General features: G+C 45.4%; 1 protein-coding gene across 1 annotated transcript in view; it reads left to right on the top strand.

Annotated features, from left to right (window-relative positions):
- TRPC4 (transient receptor potential cation channel subfamily C member 4) overlaps positions 1–23,825 on the top strand; it is a 187,040-nt gene that overhangs the window by 63,063 nt on the left and 100,152 nt on the right. The window contains exon 2 of the mRNA XM_066582564.1: positions 15,414–15,818. Coding sequence (XP_066438661.1) covers positions 15,438–15,818 — 381 coding nt within the window. The 5' untranslated portion in view covers positions 15,414–15,437. The remainder of the gene's footprint in view (positions 1–15,413; positions 15,819–23,825) is intronic.

The raw sequence follows: 23,825 nt of genomic DNA on the forward strand, positions 1-23,825 counted from the left end.
GTTAACATAAAACAAAAATAAAACCCAACAGGGAAACAGAAAATACACACAGTGTGTGTCAGCAGTCTAGTGTGATTGTTTCCTGAAAAAGTGTCCATAGAAGATCTGAAAGCTCGCTATAGCATCATGTATTTTTGTTAGCCATTAAAAGGTATCATATCTACAAGATTACTTGGTTTCTCTTACTCAGAACAATCACACTCTGCTCTACTAGCTAACACGGTACCAAACCATCTTTTGGCAATAGCCTTAAACGTCATTCAAAGTTGCCAGTCCGATCACTATGAACTATTTACAGGCCTTACACAGCTACCAGCAATTATCTGCAAAGTTAGCTGATACGTTTCATAAAGTACACTAAAAAGTAAATCATAAGTAAATAAATACATAAAAAGAAAATATGAAGAAAGCAAGGATATGGGACGTTTCGGTAGTGGTGCTCTTGGAGGTGGTAGAGGACGGGCCAAGTTGGCATTTAAAGCGGCTCTCACTGAAGCAACAGCTTCACGTTCTTCAGGAGGCAAGGAAAGCCTGTTGCCATTCTTTAGAACTGGTTCTGCCTATGTGTTACATCTGCAGCATACAAAACAGGTTATAGTGTGGATTCAGTGTTATAGATCTCAATGGGGCAGTCCAAACAACCAGAGGGAGAAGACAAAGACATTGAATGCACTGATGGCCAACCATTTTTTTTCCTCTGAAGAGGAAGATGAGGGTGGGTCAGTGAGCGCAGTCAGCCCTCCACAGGCAATGTGCTCAGGTGTATGTGGAAACGAGGGTGCTAGCTCCTGGTGCTCACTGTGACATTGACTACTCAGAGGGAGAAGGATGATGAAGAAGAGGTGGAAGATGATGAGTTGCTTGACCCAACATGGTCAGGGAGAGTCATGATAGCAGCTCACAGGGGCAATAGGAAGAGGCGGACATTGTGTAGCAGTAACAGGCTAAGACAGGGAGTAGGGTGTCACAGAAAAATATAAGGGTTGTACCGTCATCATCAGCTACTACTAGTGGACTTGTGCAGCCTGGGCATTTTTTGAAACCACATGTGATGGCATAGTAATGATCATATGTAGAGATGAGCGAACCTACACGGCCACGCCCCTTTTTCGCCTGAGTGCCGCAATTTTCGAGTACTTCCGTACTCGGGCGAAAAGATTCGGGGGGTGCCGTGGGTGAGTGGGGGGTTGCAGCGGGGAGTGGGTGGGAGAGGGAGAGAGAGAGGGCTCCCCCCTGTTCCCCGCTGCTACCCCCCGCTCCGCCACGCCTCCCCCCGCCCCCCGGCACCCCCCGAATCTTTTCACCCGAGCACGGAAGTACTCGAAAATCGCGGTGCTCGAAACGAGTAGGTTCGCTCACCTCTAATCATATCTAAAATCTGTGGCAAGAACATGTAAAAAACTTCAAAACAGCATGTATGAACAGTTACTTGAACCCCACCTGCTGCCTTGGAGAGCCCATCTGATCCAGAGGGCAAAGAGTCTGCCTCATCCTGTTTGTACTTCTGCTGTGGTAGCTGCCTTTTCGTCCAATGCCCTCCCTGTTCATGCAGTAGCCTCTGAGCACAGAGAGGCAGTTTTGTACAGGGGCAGTAGCATAGCTACTTCAGGTCTCTCCTCTGTAATTGACAATTGGGCTGCAGGCTTTAGAACTAGGAATAGGAAACCAAAAGCAGAAGTTGATCCACCACTATCACTACCACCTTCACCGATAAGAATTTGTTAGACTCATTACAATGCCATGCTTTTAGAAGCGCTTGGCCATCTAATGTAGAAAGAGTTTATCCATATCTTCTGCTTGTCCAGGCGGCCTATAGTAAATGCCTACAATGGTGTCCTTTCTGTTTTTCTCTCCTTGTATTCTTACCCAAACAGTTTCTACAGAACTACCATGCTCTGAAGCTTGAGTCTCTGTGGAGATTAATGTTTTCTTAACATACATGTAATGCCTCCTCCATTTTTTTTAGTTTTTTTTCTTGTAAATAAGTTGTATCTTTCAAGCCTTGTATTCCAATCATGTGTATCATCCCACCAAGTTTCCGTGATGCCTATGACATAATATTTATCTTCCCATGTTAGGAGCTCCAATTCCCCTTGTTTGTTTCCTATGCTCTGTGCATTTGTGTAAAAACATTTTAGCTTGTGATCGGTGTCTCTTGCTCCTCTACTATTTCAGAATTTTTAGTTTTTGTTATTTACATTTCAATATCAAGGTTCTCAAATATATTAATTAGCTTTATATTTTCACTTGGCCTTTCACTTTCTTTCTTTAACTTGAGCCTTTACCTGTCAGCATTCATGTAAAGGCGCAAGTTGGAGAAATGCCCCTATCCTTGACCCTCATGGAGTGCCCAAACACCATCCAAGGGTCCCTTCTTTCAAGTTGTGTAGTCAGCAAGATAGGGTCCCCTGCGCTGATTGACCACAGGTTTGAATCAGAGGGGGTTGCCAACCCAGCAATGACAGAGTAATCAGACTCCCTGGAAGTGCATATGCCCCTTTCCCTGAAAAATTATGGAGAGTAGTGGCGAATAAGGCCCACCATTCCACAAGAATTCGACTGGCGGCAACTGGTCATCAGCAAAGGACATGAAAGTAGATCACTATTTATTGTGATGTGTGGTCAAGGACGACTGATCTTTTCTGAGAACTGAGTATGTGCTGAAGGGGCCGTGTACTAGTTGGGATGCGATATGAGGGGGTTATAGATACTTGCTGTGTTGCCTACCATTACCGAGGTCGGTTCCTCTGGTGGTTGCAGAAAGGAGGAAGAGGGAAAAAGAAAAAAAGGACAGTGATGTGACACTTGTGGATCCCCAGAGTAGGGTGGACTACCCTTACGACCAATATATGCAAGGAGTTTTGATGGTTGATTTTTCCGGAAGAAGTGTATGTGTATATATATATCTATATATATATGTATATATATATAGATATATATATTCTTTTCTATGTTTCTTCCATCCTTTTTGGACTTACAAGTTCAAGAGAGGCTTTTTTGGCGGGAGGTAGAGGGTGGTATAATGTTCTGTTTTGAGGGTTATTTTGTCTATTTTTTTGAGATGTATTGTGCTGTGTTTCTGTACACCGATGTGTGTGTTAAAAGAAAAATGGAGGCAGAAAAATTGTGTTGTTTCCAGAAAACTTTAATAAATCATTATTTGAATTTAAAAAAGAAGAATGACCGATCTTAAAGTGTGAGACAGAAAGGGGATGATTAGAAAGCTGGGTTCATGAAACAATGGGTCCAAACTACTCACCGTGTTAATATTTGCAGTGCTATATATTTCATCAGTAATGATGGTGGTTGTGGCAAGATGCTTTCCATAATGTTGACCGTTAGTGATCTTGGATCATTATTGTTTTCTTTTCAGATTTCTATATAGAGTAAATGATCTGCTCTGCCATTGGTTGCGGTGGGTCATGAGGGGCATGACGCCATTGGAGGACTTTTAGCTGACTAAAATTTAGCTTCTACCCTAGGAGGAGTCTATACTAAGATAATCTGATAGTGAGTTGTGGCTGCTAGTTGGGTGCTGTCTGAGGCCCTCTGACACTGCCTCCAGTTGCTCATTATCCATCCTAAAGATAGAAGCCAAGCATGGGGTAGAGAGCTTCTGATTTCTAGTAAATCCTCATACTCTTGAGATCAACTGATCACCTGACAGATCCACTGCTGTCATTGGTGACTCAGCTTCTGACCTCACCATTGAGGCATTGCAAGAAGGACTTTACAGAAACACTTGTGATTTCTTAATAGACTGGCATTGATTTTTAGGATCAGTCAACTAAGTGACCTGAGTCTTGGGGCAGAGAGAGAGAGGCTGTCATTCTTCAATATTGAGGGTCAGGCATGTAACTGCTATTAATGGACTGTTTACCAAAACTTCACGCTGTTTGAAGACTTGCACCTCCGATATAAGCTATTAGTTAATTCCTGCTCTTTTAGTTCATTAAATAAACCATTGAAGCTTTATGATTGGTCTTGCTTCTGTTCTATGCCCCTGTTGTTGCAGGCATGTGGCCGGGCCTATTTCCATCATTATGGGCCAGTGTCTGAGACTGGGGGGGTGATCCCAAATGCTGACCCTTGGGAGGAGAGGAAATGCTTTTTACCATTGGTGGTTAGCACTCAGGAACAGGTGTAAGTTGGAGAAAGGCCCCAATCCTTGAACCTGGTAAGGGCCTGAAAACCACCCCGGGGCCCCTTCTTTCACATGCACTACATGTACCATACTGCTCTCTAACTGTACTAATATCTACCTACACTACACGTACTGTACTGCTCTTTACCTTTACAGCATGTGCTGTACTGATGATATCCATAGTCTTTACCCCAACCAGTGTAAAATGGCCAAGTCATAGGAATGGTGTTTTGCTATTCATTGATTCTGCAGTATATTACAAGTTTATGGTTTAGAATATCTTGTGATTCAGAATATCTGATGGATGCTTTAAAGTTGTTTTATGAGATTAGGTAACTAGTAGAGATGAGCAAACGTACTCGTCCAAGCTTGATACTCGTTCGAGTATTAGCGTGTTCGAGATGCTCGTTACAAGAGGCGAGCACCACGCGATGTTCGAGTTACTTTCACTTTCATCTCTGAGACGTTAGCGCGCTTTGCTTGCCAATAGAAAGACAGGGAAGGCATTACAACTTCCCCCTGCGACGTTCAAGCCCTATACCACCCCCCTGCAGTGAGTGGCTGGCGAGATCAGGTGTCACCCGAGTATATAAATCGGCCCCTCCCGCGGCTCGCCACAGATGCATTCTGACAGAGATCAGGGAAAGTGCTGCTGATGCCGGAGCTGCTATAGGGAGAGTGTTAGGATTGATTTTAGGCTTCAAGAACCCCAACGATCCTTCTTAGGGTCACATCTGACCGTGTGCAGTAGTGTTGAGGCTGCTTTTTGCAGTGTTGCACATTTTTTTTTTGTATATCGGCCGTGCAGAGCATTGCGTGCAGAGCATTGCGTCCTGCAGTAATTTTACATAGTCCAGGGCCAGTAGTGGTGGTGAGGCAGGGACAGTGAAAAACATATACAGTCTATATAGGCAGTGGGCTTTTCCAAAAAAATTTGGGAAAAAAAATCTATTTGGGCTGCCTGTGACCGTCCTGACTGTACTGCGTCTCTGCTGGGGGTAGTTGTCCTAATTCATACGCAGCCAGCTAAGTGTTACAGCAGGCTTGCGCAAAATTCTTTCCTGGCTCTGCGCTGCCTCTTACATCACCGCTGTCATCCTGTCCAGAGTGAAACAGTCTGCAGTAATTTTACATAGTCCAGGGCCAGTAGTGGTGGTGAGGCAGGGACAGTGAAAGACATATACAGTCTATATAGGCAGTGGGGTTTTCCAAAAAAATTTGGGAAAAAAAATCTATTTGGGCTGCCTGTGACCGTCCTCAGTGTACTGCGTCTCTGCTGGGGGTAGTTGTCCTAATTCATATGCAGCCAGCTAAGTGTTACAGCAGGCTTGCGCAAAATTCTTTCCTGCCTCTGCTGTGCGTTCCGTAAGCGAAGTCAGCCTCTAACCACAGGCCAATAAGCGGCACATTTAATTACAGCGTTCTGTTTCCGCACTACTGGTAATACAGCATGCTGAGGGGTAGGGGTAGGCCTAGAGGACGTGGACGCGGGCGAGGATGCGGAGGCCCAAGTCAGGGTGTGGGCACAGGCCGAGCTCCTGATCCAGGTGTATCGCAGCCGACTGCTGCGGATTAGGAGAGAGGCACGTTTCTGGCGTCCCCACATTCATCTCACAATTAATGGGTCCACGCGGTAGACCTTTATTAGAAAATGAGCAGTGTGAGCAGGTCCTGTCGTGGATGGCAGAAAGTGCATCCAGCAATCTATCGACCACCCAGAGTTCTGCTGCAACTCTGAATCCTCTGGCTGCTGCTCCTCCTTCCTCCCAGCCTCCTCACTCCATTACAATGACACATTCTGAGGAGCAGGCAGACTCCAGGAACTGTTCTCGGGCCCCTGCCCAGAATGGGCAGCAATGGTTCCGAATCCTCTCCCACTGGAGGAGTTTGTCGTGACCGATGCCCAACCTTTGGAAAGTTCCCGGGGTCCGGGGGATGAGGCTGGGGACTTCCGGCAACTGTCTCAAGAGCTTTCAGTGGGTGAGGAGGACGATGACGATGACGATGAGACACAGTTGTCTATCACTCAGGTAGTAGTAAGTGGAGTAAGTCCGAGGGAGGAGCGCACAGAGGATTCGGAGGAAGAGCAGCAGGACGATGAGGTGACTGACCCCACCTAGTTTGCTACGCCTACTGAGGACAGGTCTTCAGAGGGGGAGGCAAGTGCAGCAGCAGGGCAGGTTGGAAGAGGCAGTGCGGTGGCCAGGGGTAGAGGCAGGGCCAGACCGAATAATCCACCAACTGTTTCCCAAAGCGCCTCCTCGCGCCATGCCACCCTGCAGAGGCCGAGGTGTTCAAAGGTCTGGCAGTTTTTCACTGAGAGTGCAGACGACTGACGAACAGTGGTCCAGCCGTCGCTAGCGCAAATGTTGGAGCGCAAGCGCAAGTACGCCGCCACGCACCCGCACGCTCAAGCGTTAAACGTGCACATAGCCAAATGTATCAGCCTGGAGATGCTGCCGTATAGGGTTGTGGAAACGGAGGCTTTCAAAGGTATGATGGCGGCGGCGGCCCCGCGCTACTCAGTTCCCAGTCGCCACTACTTTTCCCGATGTGCCGTCCCAGCCCTGCACGACCACGTCTCCCGCAACATTGTACGCGCCCTCACCAACGCAGTTACTGCCAAGGTCCACTTAACAACGGACACGTGGACAAGCACAGGCGGGCAGGGCCACTATATCTCCCTGACGGCACATTGGGTGAATTTAGTGGAGGCTGGGACAGAGTCAGAGCCTGGGACTGCTTACGTCCTACCCACCCCCAGAATTGCGGGCGGTGTATGCTTCCTCCACTAAACCACCCTCCTCCTCCTCCTACGCAACCTCTGTCTCGCAATCAAGATGTGTCAGCACCAGCACGTCGCCAGCAGTCGGTGTCGCGCGGCACGGCAGCACAGCGGTGGGCAAGCGTCAGCAGGCCGTGCTGAAACTACTCAGCTTAGGAGAGAAGAGGCACACGGCCCACGAACTGCTGCAGGGTCTGACAGAGCAGATCGACCGCTGGCTTGCGCCGCTGAACCTCCAACCAGGCATGGTCGTGTGTGACAACGGCCGTAACCTGGTGGCGGCTCTGCAGCTCGGCAGCCTCACGCACGTGCCATGCCTGGCCCACGTCTTTAATTTGGTGGTTCAGCGCTTTCTGAAAAGCTACCCACGCTTGTCAGACCTGCTCGGAAAGGTGCGCCGGCTCTGCGCACATTTCCGCAAGTCCCACACAGACGCTGCCACCCTGCGCACCCTGCAACATCGGTTTCATCTGCCAGTGCACAGACTGCTGTGCGACGTGTCCACATGGTGGAACTCTACGCTCCACATGTTGGCTAGGCTCTATGAGCAGCGTAGAGCTATAGTGGAATACCAACTCCAACATGGGCGGCGCAGTGGGAGTCAGCCTCCTCAATTCTTTACAGAAGAGTGGGCCTGGTTGGCAGACATCTGCCAGGTCCTTGGAAACTTTGAGGAGTCTACCCAGATGGTGAGCGGTGATGCTGCAATCATTAGCGTCACCATTCCTCTGCTATGCCTCTTGAGAAGTTCCCTGCAAAGCATAAAGGCAGACGCTTTGCGCTCGGAAATGGAGGCGGGGGAAGACAGTATGTCGCTGGATAGTCAGAGCACCCTCCTGTCTATATCTCAGCGCGTTGAGGAGGAGGAGGAGCATGAGGAGGATGAGGAGGAGGGGGAAGAGACAGCTTGGCCCACTGCTGAGGGTACCCATGCTGCTTGCCTGTCATCCTTTCAGCGTGTATGGCCTGAGGAGGAGGAGGATCCTGAAAGTGATCTTCCTAGTGAGGACAGCCATGTGTTGCGTACAGGTACCCTGGCACACATGGCTGACTTCATGTTAGGATGCCTTTCTCGTGACCCTCGCGTTACACGCATTCTGGCCACTACGGATTACTGGGTGTACACACTGCTCGACCCACGGTATAAGAAGAACATTTCCACTCTCATACCCGAAGAGGAAAGGGGTTCGATAGTGATGCTATTCCACAGGACCCTGGCGGACAAGCTGATGGTAAAATTCCCATGCGACAGCGCTAGTGGCAGAAGGCGCAGTTCCGAGGGCCAGGTAGCAGGGGAGGCGCAGAGATCAGGCAGCATGTACAGCACAGGCAGGGGAACACTCTCTAAGGCCTTTGACAGCTTTCTGGCTCCCCAGCAAGACTGTGTCACCGGTCCCCAGTCAAGGCTGACTCGGCGGGAGCACTGTAAAAGGATGGTGAGGGAGTACGTAGCCGATCGCACGACCATCCTCCGTGACGCCTCTGCCCCCTACAACTACTGGGTGTCGAAGCTGGACACGTGGCCTGAACTCGCGCTCTATGCCCTGGAGGTGCTTGCTTGTCCTGCGGCTAGCGTCTTGTCAGAGAGGGTGTTTAGTGCGGCTGGGGGAATCATTACGGATAAGCGTACCCGCCTGTCAACCGACAGTGCCGACAGGCTTACACTCATCAAGATGAACAAAGGCTGGATTTCCCCAGACTTCTCTTCTCCACCAGCGGACAGCAGCGATACCTAAACAATATGTAGGCTGCACCCACGGGTGGAAGCATTGTTCTCTATCACCATCAAAAACGTGGACCTTTTAGCTTCATCAATCTGTGTATAATATTCATCCTCCTCCTCCTGCTCCTCCTCCTGAAACCTGAGGTAATCACGCCGAACAGGCAATTTTTCTTAGGCCCACAAGGCTCAGTCATATCATTTTTGTAAACAATTTTTATACGTTTCAATGCTCATTAAAGCGTTGAAACTTGCACCTGAACCAATTTTTTACATGGGCAGCATGTAACCCAGGAGAAGTGGCAGCGGAGTGTCATACAGGCACTGATTGTGCTTTGTTGGAGGTAGTGTGGTGCTTAGCTAAGGTATGCATTGCTAATGAGGGCTTTTCAGAAGTAAAAATTGTTGGGGGGGGGCCCACTCTTGCTGCTATTGTGGCTTAATAGTGGGACCTGGGAACTTGAGATGCAGCCCAACATGTAGCCCCTCGCCTGCCCTATCCGTTGCTGTGTCGTTCCCATCACTTTCTTGAATTGCCCAGATTTTCACACATGAAAACCTTAGCGAGCATCGGCGAAATACAAAAATGCTCGGGTCGCCCATTGACTTCAATGGGGTTCGTTACTTGAAACGAACCCTCGAGCATCGCGAAAATTTCGTCCCGAGTAACGAGCACCCGAGCATTTTGGTGCTCGCTCATCTCTAGTAACTAGCTAAATTAAAATTAATGGGGCTGAGCTGCAATACCAGACATGGGTCATGGACTACAGAATGATGCTGATTTTAGAGGGGAAAAAAGCTAACTTTTTTTCTAATCTCATTAAACTTGCAATTAAGACTCCTTTAAATTCACATCAATAATATAATTTTTGGTTAGTGTTGGTGAAATAGCAGTAGCTAGTGATATTATTTCTGTAATTTTTACTATCATTTCAATAGCTGTATACAAGTGTTTTCGAACTATAATTCTGTTTTGTCCTCATATTGATTTATTTGCTAGAATCAATCTAAAATATTCTTCTGTATATGGCAGTGAGCAGAAGTCATAGACAGAGAGGTTTATAATGAAGGCATGGGGAGGTGTGTGAGTCTGTGGATTGAAATGTTATTTCAGTCCTAGATCTGTGAGTCATCGATGTGCTGTTCCTAGTCACGAGCTTTATAATAGTGCGCGGTTTTATCACGTATTTAGGGATTACTCTTTTCTATAGTTTACCCTTTAATTAGAATAATAATGACATTGGAAAAGTAAACCCACAATGTGCTGCACTTGGGGATATAATAAAACCCTACTAAAAGAGAGGAAATGTGTAAATCAAATATAATAGAGTACAGATGTAGCAGTCAATAAGATGACTGGGGTATCGTGAAAATGCGATTTCTAGCATTGTAGTACATAGCTGAATTATCATAAGGCGTTAAAGGGAACCTGTCACATCCTCACAGTATCATAAACTAAGTTTGGGTGCTGTTAGGGGGGCTGACAGGGAACTGGGTGATGTATTTTTTGATACCCATCGTCTCCCTGGTTCCTGTGGTGTCCCCCTCCGAACATTGTGGAGTGCACACAAATCTGACTCTCCCCAGCGTTTCGTGTGCGTGGTCTCCTACATACTTGAATAGGGCAGTGCACACATGAGACTCTGAAAAGAGTCAGATTTTTGTGCCGCGCACAAGCTGGTGAGTATTAAAAAACTTAGTTTATGGTGCGGGGGGAACATGACTAGTTGCATTTAAATGATAAGGTAATATGTGCTACATCTGGATATGTTTGGCTTTTGCAATATATGATATGTATGTAAGTCTCTGATGACTACTGTAATATGGTTTGATACAATGGGAAAGATTTGCTAAACAAAGGGCTGGTCCCTGTAATTACTGCTACAGCTAGACAAAAATAAGACCATTGCAGCCAATCACTGATGATCCATACATCACCACTGTTGCCACTGAGTGGTTGCAGGTAGAGATGAGCGAGTATACTCGTTAAGGCGATTTACTCGAGAGAGCATCGCCTTTTTCGAGTACTTGCTGGCTCGTTCCTAAAGATTCGGGGGGGGGGGGGGGCGGGGGTAAGCGGGGGTTGCGGAGGGGATTGGGAGAGAGAGAGAGATCTCTCACTCTCCACCCCACGCCGCCCCCGCCCCCCGCAGCCCCCCCACCGAATCTTCAGGGACGAGCCAGCAGGTACTCGAAAGAAGCGATGCTCTCTCGGGTAAATCGCCTTAACGAGTATGCTCGCTCATTTCTAGTTGCAGGGCATACATGTCCTTTTTGATGAAGCAGTAAGTACAGAGACAGGCGAGCCTGAGAGCAGAAGTGTTGGGAGTTGAGCATTAAGGACCATTTAGACGGGACGAATGTCAGGCAAACGATGCCCGACACTCGTCCCCGCGAGTACCTGCTCACAGCCTTTTGCACAGGAGCGAGTATCACTGCTTCACAGCGGTGCAGTTGGAGGAGATTTCTCTCCTTGCTTTCCCCCTCCCCTCTCCACTCACTTAATATAGTGGCGATTCAGTGCTGAACGGTGGCTTTTTACACTGAACAATCATCGTTCAGAATTTTATGCACCTTAAAATTCAGAATGATGAGCATTCAGTGTAAATAGAAGCAGTACTGAACGGTCGCTATGTTAAGTGAATGTAGAGGGGCGGCTGGGATCCCGACATTTGTCCCATCTAAATGGGCCTTTACTTCTTTTAGTTGTTTATATCATTAAGAGCTATTTAAAACTAAAGTGGTTGTACAACCCCTTTAACATTCCCCCAATGATTACCATGACAACTGAAAAAGGATAGTACAGTTTCAAATGAACAGAACTTGTTCGACATCAAATGGCTGTAGCTCCAGTTCTTTCATGGCTATAGACACGCTTTTAGTCTCATTTTAAAGCCAAGTGTGTCTGTAGCCCCGATCTAACCAGAGCTACAGCCATTTGAAGTGAAAGTGGAAATACTAAATTTACAGCTGTAATGTGAAGAGCACAAGCAGGGGACAGCAAGGAGCAGGCAACAGAGAACAGTTCTGTGATTTTCCTTTCTGTTATTCTAGCCAAGAGAAGTGGTAAAATGGGTTTCTGTTCATGTTATCACACTTCACTTATCAATCAGAGAACATATTTACTCTCTGGTTGTCAAATAAGGCAATCATTTTGTTCCCTAAAAAAGGAATGAAATTTGATTATTGCTTATCTAATAATGCCTCTTCAATGTTTAACCCCTCGGATGCCACAGTTATTGTTGACTGCAGCATCTAAGTGGTTTTACAGAAAGAAAATCTGTTACACAATCTTTTAAATATTGAAAGAATAAAAAAAATACCTTTTCAAATAAATATTACACTATTTATCTGGCACAGTAAATTCCACAAAAAAACTAAAAAAATAATTCCAAAATAGCTGTTTTCTGTTCATCTCACTTCCTCAAAACAGGAATAAAAATTGATCTAAAAGTCGTGTATACCTGAGAATGATACCAATAGAAACTATAAGTTATCCCACAAAAGCAAGCCCTCATACATCTCTGTCCACGGAAAAATAAAAAGGGTGTAATAAGGCACCACACAAAACATATTTTTTATTATAAAAAGAGCACAACTATTATCTTTTGTATGATAGTTTTTTGATGTGACAAAATTGTGACTTTTATAGTTTTTATGCTGGGCCCAGCCACTTTTTAGAAAGGTGGATGAAGCCTTGCTTTAGGGGCTTGGCTGTATGCGGCTTGTCGCATTTACTATAATGTATGCCAGAAATTGTTGTAGGATATAGCAGAAACCAAGGCCAGCTCTGAGTTGGCATAGTTTTCAGTCTGGCACACAGAAGTGCTACCAGACCCATAAGTGTATTAAGAGGCTTGTGCTGTGCTTTAATCCTGCATCATAGTAAATGTAAGGCGCAATCTAGCAGGAGCAAGTTGGGTGTTTGGCTGTCAGAGACAGCCTAGGATCTGGTGGAGAACACAGCACTTTTGTCTTCTCAATGAGTGTTATGTAGAGAATGGAGAAAGCATCTGTACCATTTCCTCTATTGAACCCATCAATCACATGATCTCCCGGTGTCCCCTGGCATGGCAGAACTGCTGGCTTTTAGCTGATCCAGCTGAGCTCTGCCAGTGACTAGTGTCACTATAGTGGAATGTTTTCCCCTGTAACTGCAGTTCCTGTGGATGCTGTTCCTATGAATACCCAAATTACATTGGAAAACTGCAAAATTAGAAAAAAAATGAATGTGAATGACCTGTAGATGTCTTACATGACGTCATGGGAGCCATAGATGTTAAAAAAAAATTACAAAAATAAGTTTAAAAAAATTACAGAATAAAATACAATTATATATACAAAAAAAAAACCAAAACAACCCATCGCCCATGCCAACATAAGCGGTCACCTTTTCCGCCCTGTAATCCGAAACTATACAAATCATCTATGAAAACATTCAAAACAAAATGGGGAACCTATTCATGTGCATTATTTTGGTAAGGTAAAGTCCCCTGGTGCAAGCACCGAGTTATGACTGACTCCTAGGAGGACGTCACAATGTACTAATTTCAAAAATAAAGAACTAGAGATCTAAAAAATATTTTTTAACTTTTTGTACACAATACCCAAATAAAACAAAAAGTTAAAAAATTGTTCAGCGAAAGAAGGTTTTTAAAAATAGTTCTAAGTCACGAAAAAAAAAGAGCAAAAGTTATTTTGACAGCCCAAGAAAAAAAAGGGCCATAAAACCACCAAATACGTAATATCACTAAAAAGTGCCCGGTCTTTAAGGATCAAAGCACTCCAGTTCTTAAGGGATAAAAATTAGCACTTAATCGGTCGCTTTGGACTTCATTCACTCTTCCCTTGTACTCCCTTGGAAACACTAACAGAATGCCTGTGATACAACCCATGTACAGCGATTTCCATATACAAGTCTTTGCACTTTATTGGCCATTATGGACCTCAGCATCAACCACAGAGCCCTGTTACACCGAGCGACTTGTGGGGCACAGATGCCCAGCAGGTCATGCCAGTGATCGTTCCTGCGCTTTTACACAGGAACGAGCATTGCCCAGTAAATGGAGGTAGAGCTGCCCGCCTTCATTCCCAATAAACAGGCAATTGTTCATAAGTGAATAACTACCTGTTTTCATGGGCCGATCTGTCATTCCCTTTTCTGCATATCGAAACTGAACGACGAATGAGAAGCGAACCAATGCTTGGTTATCATTCAGTCGGGGGAATCCATTTACACTGAATGATAATTGTTCAGATTTTTGCCGGATGTGGAAATCTGAACGATTTATTGGCCCGTGGAAAAAGGGTCCATAGTTAGCTGCTTGCATTGTAAATATCTGGGTCAACAAAACAATGGCCTACAGAAAGCAAGTAATTAGACTGTGTACGTTTTACTTCATTGTATAATTATCTCTTTAGTGTACTAATAAGTATGCCATAATAGAATGTTTCATGTGTCGCATTGCTGGGTAGCCTACTGTGTTTTTCAGCTTAACTCCTATTCCCATATTTATGCTTAATTCATATTCCCTATGGATGTAGACTTCAAACTGATGAAACATAAAGTTAAATTTGTCACTATAAACCCTTCTCTATGTGCTTTTAAGACATGAAGTCTTCAGGAGACAGGATGGTCTTATGAAACCTGCAGTTATATTCTTCAAAGCAGCATGGCTAGGACTAGACATACAGTAGACTCTTTGTAGTGCAAAGAGCAAAAGTTGTAAGACAGTTATAGTCATGCTACTCGCACAATACTTTTTCCCATCCCATTTCATCATATATCCAACTCCTTAAAAAGTACCTGCACTTTCCCCTTCGCAGCGTTCTTTTCCGTCGTCCGGGTTCGGCTTTTTCCAGAAGGTTAAGACGGCTCTGTATAGCGCTATATAAGCACTATATGGAGCTGTCTTCAGCTGGCAGAAAGAGCTGAAAACAGCCAAAGGAGCAGAAGCACTAAAAAGGTGAAAGTGCAGGTACTTTTTAAGAACCAAGCAACTTTTGGCCTTAAAATAACCCATCATCCGGAAGCGTAAAATTCATATGTAAGTCAATACCTACAGGAAATGTTTACCTGCTATTTATGTTTCCTCAGTTCTTTCTCTTGGCTGCTTTTTAGCTGAGGTGTATTTGGACTTGTGATCTGTGACTATAGTTTAGCTACAATGCTTAGTTTGAGATAGTCTGGGACACACCCCCTGTCTCATCATTGGGCTCAGGCTGCAGTGGATGCAGTTGGAGCCAATGTTGAGATGGGGTGTGTCTCAGACTACTTGAGACCCTACAGCTAATTTACTGTTTAGTCACATGTCACAGCTCTTTCCTAATATACATAAGAAGCAGCCAAAGAGAAAGAGCTGAGGAAACATAAATAGCAGGTAATCATCTTCCATAGGTATTGACTTACATATCAAGTCTGAGCTCCTGACTGGAGGTCTCTTAAAGGCTGTATTCACACAGGTGTAAATATACCACATATTTTGTCTGTATTATACACGTAAAAAATACATAGTAACTAGATCCCATTGATTTCAATGGGTTCATTGACCTATGTGTATTTTTCATGTGATTTTGCTGCACGAAAGATAGGGCAGCACGTTTTTGCGTACAGAAAATCAGCCACGGGAGCTGCAACCATTAAAATCCATAGGTTTCAATGAGTTCACTCCCACTGGCTGTTTTTCTGTGTCATAGTATATTATAAGTACGAGATAATAAGAATGCTTTGACGATACTTATTGATTGGTTTTTTTTTCTTCCAGAAACAGGAAGTGATGGCATAAAATATGGCTCAGTTTTATTACAAAAGTAAAGGTAACAATTCTCATTTCCAAGACCGGATCCCTCTTCGGATTGTACGCTCAGAGTCTGAACTCTCCTTCTATGAGAAAGCCTACCTGACTTCAGTGGAGAAAGGTGATTTCGCCAGCGTAAAGCAATCGCTTGAAGAAGCTGAAATTTATTTCAAAATCAATATTAACTGTATTGACCCCTTGGGAAGAACAGCGCTATTAATTGCCATTGAAAATGAAAACCTTGAACTGATCGAGCTCTTGCTAAGTTTTAATGTCTATGTTGGAGATGCATTACTACATGCCATAAGGAAAGAAGTGGTTGGAGCAGTTGAGCTGCTATTAAATCATAAAAAGCCGAGTGGAGAAAAACAGGTAGGTTAATTATTTTAATATTGATTAGCATTACACAGTGATAAGTGTATTTTTGAGTTATGGTTTTCTGACAGCAAAAAAAATTGTATGGACAGGGAACGGGTTAAATACAAAAAAATAAGCCATACTCACTGTTCAGATGTATTCCCCAATGCAGTTTAGAAGCACTTGTCTCCGCCATGTCGAAAGTTTTGTTCGCTGTGGCTCTGCGTTGTAAGGCCCCCACTAATCGCTAGAACAACCCAGTTGAAGTGCTTGTCCCAGCACTGTCCCTGCTTGATGGCTGAAGATGAACTCCTTGACTTTCTATTGAGTTCATCTTCAGCTCAAACAAGCACTTCATCTGCCTCGTTATATCGATTGTAAGCAAACCTGTCCCTATGACATGACAAAAGTTTTTAGAAAGTGCAGTTACATCCTAAATTCCATATACTTTCTGCACCTCAGTGTATGACAAATTCCCAAAATTTTAGTTAATCCAAGTCTATAGGGCACATTTATCTAAGATTGGCGTTTTACATGCCGCGCTCAGATAAGTGACCATTGAGTAAAATGTTTCAAATGTTAAAGCTGGAGCACATGCTGAAATCTATGGCTGGTAAAACCTGCCATAGATTTGCTCTATAATTTACGCAAGTTTCTAGGGTAAATTATAGTGAATTTAGTGGTCCGCAGACAGCCCTGCCCCCTCCAGCCAGGCCTCTTTCACTTTTTATAGAAGTAACGTAGGACTTACAGAAGAATGTGTGACTTTTTAATGGCAGAAATCTCACACAAAGTTATTTAGGAATACCCCCATGTGGAGATCTCCTCCATTAAATCTCAACCTCTAGGAACAAGAACTCCACCTACTACTACCCCATACAGAGATATAAGGTGCCTTGTTAACTATTGTCATAGAAAGCCAGAAGTGACTGCCATGGATTCAACAACAGATCATGAATGGCTCTCCCCCCACCCTATCCAATTTGGCAACATGTTCACGGATAATGACAGAAGCATTATCGTTTCCCAAAGGTTTAATGATAGCTGTCATATTCTGCCAACTTCGCTTATCTGCAGAAAGTCCAATTCTTATCTATAGCAGTAATAGATTCCAAACTCCAAACTAAAAAAGCAGTAGAAAGGGCACTAAAGCGAGAGAGACAAAGCACTTTTTGGATGCAGCCGTACTACAACAATGAGAATAGAAAGAACTGTATGTAGCTATGGACTGTAACCTGGCTGGGTTGTGCTGATAGGTTATGCCGATACCTCATGGAGTTTAGCAATCTAAACAGGAGCTGCCAGCTAGATCATCAGCGTTGATTCCCAGCAGGGAAGGACAATCAAATGCACATACAAACAAAATTGACAATGGAATATAGAACTGCTCTTTTGCTCTTTGACCAAAGCATGGATGGATCCGAGGGAATGTGGAAAAAACTAACTTTTTTCCCAAATGTAAAAATAGCACAGCCAGGCACAATGCGTTTCCACTCATGTTCGGAGCCTTTGTCCTTTAGTAGAAGGTTGGTGATCAGCCATTAGAGCATCTGTCGGAGAGAATTGATAGTGAATGGAACTTTGCAGCTATCTATGTATTGGAATACATGAAAGCTCTAGAAGCCAGATGTTTCAATATGTTTAATAAAAGCCAATTACAAAAATGTTTAGAATTGATAAGATCCTAATTTATAGACCGAAGGCCTTTCTTCTGGAAACAAATTCTGTCGTAGGCCAGTGAAGCACACGAAAAGATTTTAAAGTCTTTGAAAAATATGAAGATTTTTAGAAGGCATTTTGCAACCAATTAGCTCCAGAGTATCCTAAAACAATAAATAGGTGGGTTTGCAAACAGAATCTCATACTATCTAGTGCATACAGCTCCTATGTAGACCCATGTATCTCCATGCATACAAACCATAAACAAAACCTTTGTGTAGTCTGAGCCTATGGAAAGACAAGAAAAGTAGCCAGCACTCAGAGAATGGAATGAAACATGTTGTTATGCGACTATGGACACTAATTTATAGACTTACCCTGGATATCGTCCCATTGGCATTGGAACCCCCTTAATTTAGCAGAAATTAACCTCCACTAGTTTCAGTAACTATATAGGCACATCACAAATGTGAAACCAGAAGGATTGATTGGCAACACATATCCATCTGTAAGTGCATCTAATAGTGCAACGCATTTCAGGGTTACTAATTCTCCTTTATAAAACACACAGTAAGACTAGCCTCTTGGCCCGTTGCTGTTACAGTATACTCTTATGGGGTAGTAGTGCCTATACATCGGGTAACAATTATTGTCCATAGACTCACATGAGTGTGTTTAATTCCATTCTTTGAGTGCTAGTTACGGACCCTGGTTGGTGAGTGTCCATATGAGTGGTTACTGCCCTATGTGAGTGTCCATTGTGGCTGGAGAACACGACATTTCCCTGTTTGACTGGTTCTCTTGGCCCGTTGGTGTAACAGTACACTCTTATGGAGTAGTGCCTATACATCGGGTAACAATTATTGTCCATAGCCTCACATTAGTGTGTTTAATTCCATTCTCTGAGTGCTAGTTACAGACCCTGGTTGGTAGCCCTATGTGAGTGTCCATTGGTGGCTGGAGAACACGACATTTCACTTTTGACTGGTTCTCTTGGCCTGTTGGTGTTCTCTTATAGTATAGTGCCTATGCTTCAGGTAAGTTGTTCATTTTCCTTTTTTGCATACTTTAGCCCATTTGGAGCGCTGCCCCCATTTTTTCACAATTATTCTAGTCTGATCCTATGGAATGGAGGCATTCTCTGCAGCATATGGCAGCATTATGTTACCATTAATGTTTAATAGACAATTTTAAAAAATCTAGTTTTCCCATAACTATTAATTTGTCCACCATGCAGCTCTGTTCAGTATATTTTGTTTATTTATTCACAACTGTGATTCCAATCACTGTATTTATAACAGGGAAGCCAAGAAGGCGAAAAATATAACATGCACATAATTAGAAACCTAACCTGCCTACCCTTTTTAAGTAAAGTGCGCAGCGCTTGCTAGGGGCTCTCTACTAATTAATTTAGATTTTTAAATTATTTTCCCTCCTCTCCTCTATCCCCTCCTACCCAGAAAATTATTCTTAGAAAGATAATTAATAAGGCGGCTGACGGTATTAATTCACATAGATATACAAAAATCAGACGGCTACCGCAGAAGATAAGCCTGGAGGACATATAGCTAAAACCTACCAAGGGAAATCTCTCTCTTCTACTATGATGCACAAACCCTTTATAGCACATTAATTGCCATTGCTATTTACTTTTACTAATTCTACTGGGAAAAGACAAGATATGTTAAAAAAAAAGGTTTTTTGTTTCTTCTCTTATGTGCAGAGAAGCTGCTACTATCCCAACTGGGTCAATTAGATGGGTTTTACACAACATGTGAACAGGATATGCCATAAACATCAGATTGGTAGGGATTTGAAAGATTTGATAATGAAGGTTCTGTGTCTTCTATTTACAGAAGAAAGGTGGTCATGTAAGCATGGACGGCTGTAATTATAAAGTGTGGAAGATGCATATACAACCAGTTGACTCTAACATTATACTAAAAGGGCTTCAGCTTTCTAGTTCACAGGCTTCTTTCCCACGGGCGTATATCGGCCCACTGTTTTCATGGTCGGCCGATATACGATGTGATCTGATGCACTGGATTCCAATGCATCAGATCACATGGTCACATTCCTGTGACTTAAAAGCGCCCGGACGGCTAATATAGCGCCAGGCGTTTTTACGTCGGGCCCAAAGGATAGTCCTGGAGCTATCTTTTGGGCCGGAATACTTCGGGCGCTGCATAAGCTCCTATGGGAGCCCATGACAGCTGCCAGAGGTGGGAGGGAGTTTAGCAGTGTGGCTGCTAAACTCCCTCTGATCTCCTCCCTGCTCACTTCGTGCAATGTCAGGGGGTGGGATAGGGGCGGAGCTAAGCACCGCGCCATCCCAACCCCTCCCATTACTGGCTCTGGACGATGGGGCGGGATGGGGCAGAACAAAGAGTGAACGGGGAGGAGAGCAGAGGTGAGCCTGCGAGGGGGGAGGGAGGGGAAAGGGGCGATGGCATGGTAGCCTCGGCGTATATGCGCCCTGTTCCCATGCCGTGTAAATAGGCACGCAAACGTTAGTTTTAACGCCCCAGATGGCAGCGTATATAGGCCTACTGTGAAAACGGCAGCTGATATACGGTCATGGGAAAGAAGCTTCAGGATCCGTAGCACTATCGGGGGGGGGGGGGGGCAATCAGACACACTAATTAGGTGGCTACCCACTAGACCTCATTTGATGCACCCCGTGATCCTATTTGCCTCGGCCAAAGCTTCCTGACACTGGTTGCTATAATTGAGTTTACAGGTAATTAAAATCCCCAAGTCCTTTTCCATGCCAGTGTTACCCAGTGGTTTCCCATTTAGTGTGTTATTGTGACATGTTTTTTCCCTGCTCATGTGCAGAATCTTACATTTATATGTTACCATGCAGGGCGGCGCGGAGTCCCGCGGTCGGCACGCGTCGCTCCGGCGTCGGCGTCCTGGAGCTCTGGTGTCGGGGCAATCCCGGCGGCTTGGGGTGGCCGGTGGGCGGCGGCGTGGGCGTGTCCACCGATAGGGTGCCGCCCGCACGCCTCCATCATTCTAATGCAGCAGTGGGAGGAGTTGCCCCCTCCCACTCTCCTTGGCGGAGCCTTGTAGTTAAAAGACTGGCAGTGATCTGAGCTCACTGCCAGTTATTGGTTCTGTCAGTGTCTAGTTAGTCTGTCTGCAGCTAGTCTCAGCCAGATCCTAGTTTGCCTGTCAGCTTCCTCCAGCTTGTCTGCAGTTCAGTCTGTTTCTGTTTGGTCATTTCCATCTGCCTTCCTGTCGGCACTCTGTCCCCCGTCAGGTAGTTCCATCTAGGTAGTCGCCAGGTCCCTAGCCAGAGTAGGGACCGCCGCCCAGTTGTCCGCTTGGGGTTAGCCACGGGGAGCTCGGGGGTCAGAGTGCCGTAACATTATACATGGTAAACTTAATTTTCTACTTTTTTTTTACCAAGCCTCCAATTTATCCAGGTCCATTTGCAACCTCTCTTGTGTCCTCTCTTGTTTTAATTACTTTACATAGTTTTGCATCAACCACAAATATTGCTATTTTACTGTACAATCTCTCCACAATGTTGATAATAAATATATTAAAAATTATAGGAGCCAATTTTTACCCCTGTGCTACCTCATTGGTAATGGCGACCCAATCAGACTGTGTACTATTAATAACCACCTCCTGCTTTCTATCACTGACCAGTTACTTACCCACTTACACACCTTCTCGCCAAGACTAAGCATTCTCCTTTTACATACCAACCTTTTATGTGGCACAGTATCAAACACTTTGGAAAAATCAAGATCCAATGACAATCCCCGTTCCAGTCTACTCATAGAATTTGATCAGATTGGTTTGAGAGGAGCAACCCCTCATAAACCCATGTTGACATAGAGTTTTATAGCTATTTTCATTTCATTCCTCCAGGATAGCATAGAAACTAGAGATGGGCGAGCACCAAAATGCTCCGGTACTCGTTACTCGGGACAAAATTTTCGCGATGCTCGAGGGTTCGTTTCGAGTAACAAACCCTATTGAAGTCAATGGGCGACCCGAGCATTTTTGTATATCGCTGATGCTCGCTAAGGTTTCCATTTGTGAAAATCTGGGCAATTCAAGAAAGTGATGGGAACGACACAGAAACGGATAGGGCAGGCGAGGGGCTACATGTTGGGCTGCATCTCAAGTTCCCAGGTCACACTATTAAGCCACAATAGTGGCAAGAGTGGGCCAACCCCTCCCAACAATTTTTACTTCTGAAAAGCCCTCATTAGCAATGCATACCTTAGCTAAGCACCACACTACCTCCAACAAAGCACAATCACTGCCTGCATGACACTCCGCTGCCACTTTTCCTGGGTTACATGTTGTCCAACCCCCCCCCCCCCTACACGACCCAGTGTCCACAGCGCACACCAAAGTGTCCCTGCGCAGCCTTCAGCTGCCCTCATGCCACACCACCCTCATGTCTATTTATAAGTGCGTCTGCCATGAGGAGGAACCGCAGCCACACTGCAGAGGGTTGGCACGGCTAGGCAGCGACCCTCTTTAAAAGGGGCGGGGCGATAGCCCACAATTCTGTACAGAAGCAATGAGAAATCCAATCCTGTGCCACCTCCATCTGGAGCTGCACACATGGGCATAGCAATGGGGAACCTATGTGCCACACACTATTCATTCTGTCAAGGTGTCTGCATGCCCCAGTCAGACCGCGTTTTTTTTATAAATAGTCACAGGCAGGTACAACTCCGCAATGGAAATTCCATGTGCACCCACAGCATGGGTGGCTCCCTGGAACCCACCGGCTGTACATAAATGTATCCCATTGCAGTGCCCTGGACAGCAGAGCTAACGTCAGATTAAATGCAGGTGGGCTTCGGCCCACACTGCATGCCCCAGTCAGACTGGGGTTCTTTAGAAGTGGACACATGCAGTTACAACTCCGTGTGGACCGACAGCATGGGTGGGTGCCAGGAAGCCACCGGCGGTACATAAATATATCCCATTGCAGTGCCCAGCACAGCTGAGGTAATGTCATGTTTAATGCAGGTGGGCTTCGGCCCACACTGCATGCCCCAGGCAGACTGGGGTTCTTTAGAAGTGGACACATGCAGTTACAACTCCGTGTGGACCGACAGCATGGGTGGCTCCCTGGAACCCACCGGCGGTACATAAATATATCCCGTTGCAGTGCCCAGCACAGCTGATGTAAAACAGCTTTAATGCAGGTGGGGAAAAAATTAATTGGATTACACTGTAGGCGAGGGCCCCAAAAAATTGGTGTACCAACAGTACTAATGTACCTCAGAAAAATTGCCCATGCCCAACCAAGAGGGCAGGTGAAACCCATTAATCGCTTTGGTTAATGTGGCTTAATTTGTAACTAGGCCTGGAGGCAGCCCAGTTAAAATAAAAATTGGTTGAGGCGCAAGTTTCAACGCTTTAATGAGCATTGAAACGTATAAAAATTGATTACAAAAATTATATGACTGAGCCTTGTGGGCCTAAGAAAAATTGCCCGTTCGGCGTGATTACGTGAGGTTTCAGGAGGAGGAGCAGGAGGAGGAGGATGATGAAGCTAAAAGGTCACACAGATTGATGAAGCTAAAAGGTCCCCGTTTTTGATGGTGATAGAGAACAATGCTTCCATCCGCGGGTGCAGCCTACGTATTGCTTAGGTATCGCTGCTGTCCGCTGGTGGAGAAGAAAAGTCTAGGGAAATCCAGGCTTTGTTCATCTTGATGAGTGTAAGCCTGTCGGCACTGTCAGTTGACAGGCGGGTACGCTTATCCGTAATGATTCCCCCAGCCGCACTAAACACCCTCTCTGACAAGACGCTAGCCGCAGGACAAGCAAGTACCTCCAGGGCATACAGCGCGAGTTCAGGCCACGTGTCCAGCTTCGACACCCAGTAGTTGTAGGGGGCAGAGGCGTCACGGAGGACGGTCGTGCGATCGACTACGTACTCCCTCACCATCCTTTTACACTGCTCCCGCCGAGTCAGCCTTGACTGGGGAGCCAGAAAGCTGTCAAAGGCCTTGGACAGTGTTCCCCTGCCTGTGCTGTACATGCTGCCTGATCTCCGCGCCACCCCTGCTACCTGGCCCTCGGAACTGCGCCTTCTGCCACTAGCGCTGTCGGATGGGAATTTTACCATCAGCTTGTCCGCCAGGGTCCTGTGGTATAGCATCACTCTCGAACCCCTTTCCTCTTCGGGTATTAGAGTGGAAAGGCTCTCCTTATACCGTGGGTCGAGCAGTGTGTACACCCAGTAATCCGTAGTGGCCAGAATGCGTGTAACGCGAGGGTCATGAGAAAGGCATCCTAACATGAAGTCAGCCATGTGTGCCAGGGTACCTGTACGCAACACATGGCTGTCCTCACTAGGAAGATCACTTTCAGGAT

Source organism: Eleutherodactylus coqui, chromosome 1, assembly GCF_035609145.1.
Source record: "Eleutherodactylus coqui strain aEleCoq1 chromosome 1, aEleCoq1.hap1, whole genome shotgun sequence".
Lineage (NCBI taxonomy): Eukaryota > Metazoa > Chordata > Amphibia > Anura > Eleutherodactylidae > Eleutherodactylus > Eleutherodactylus coqui.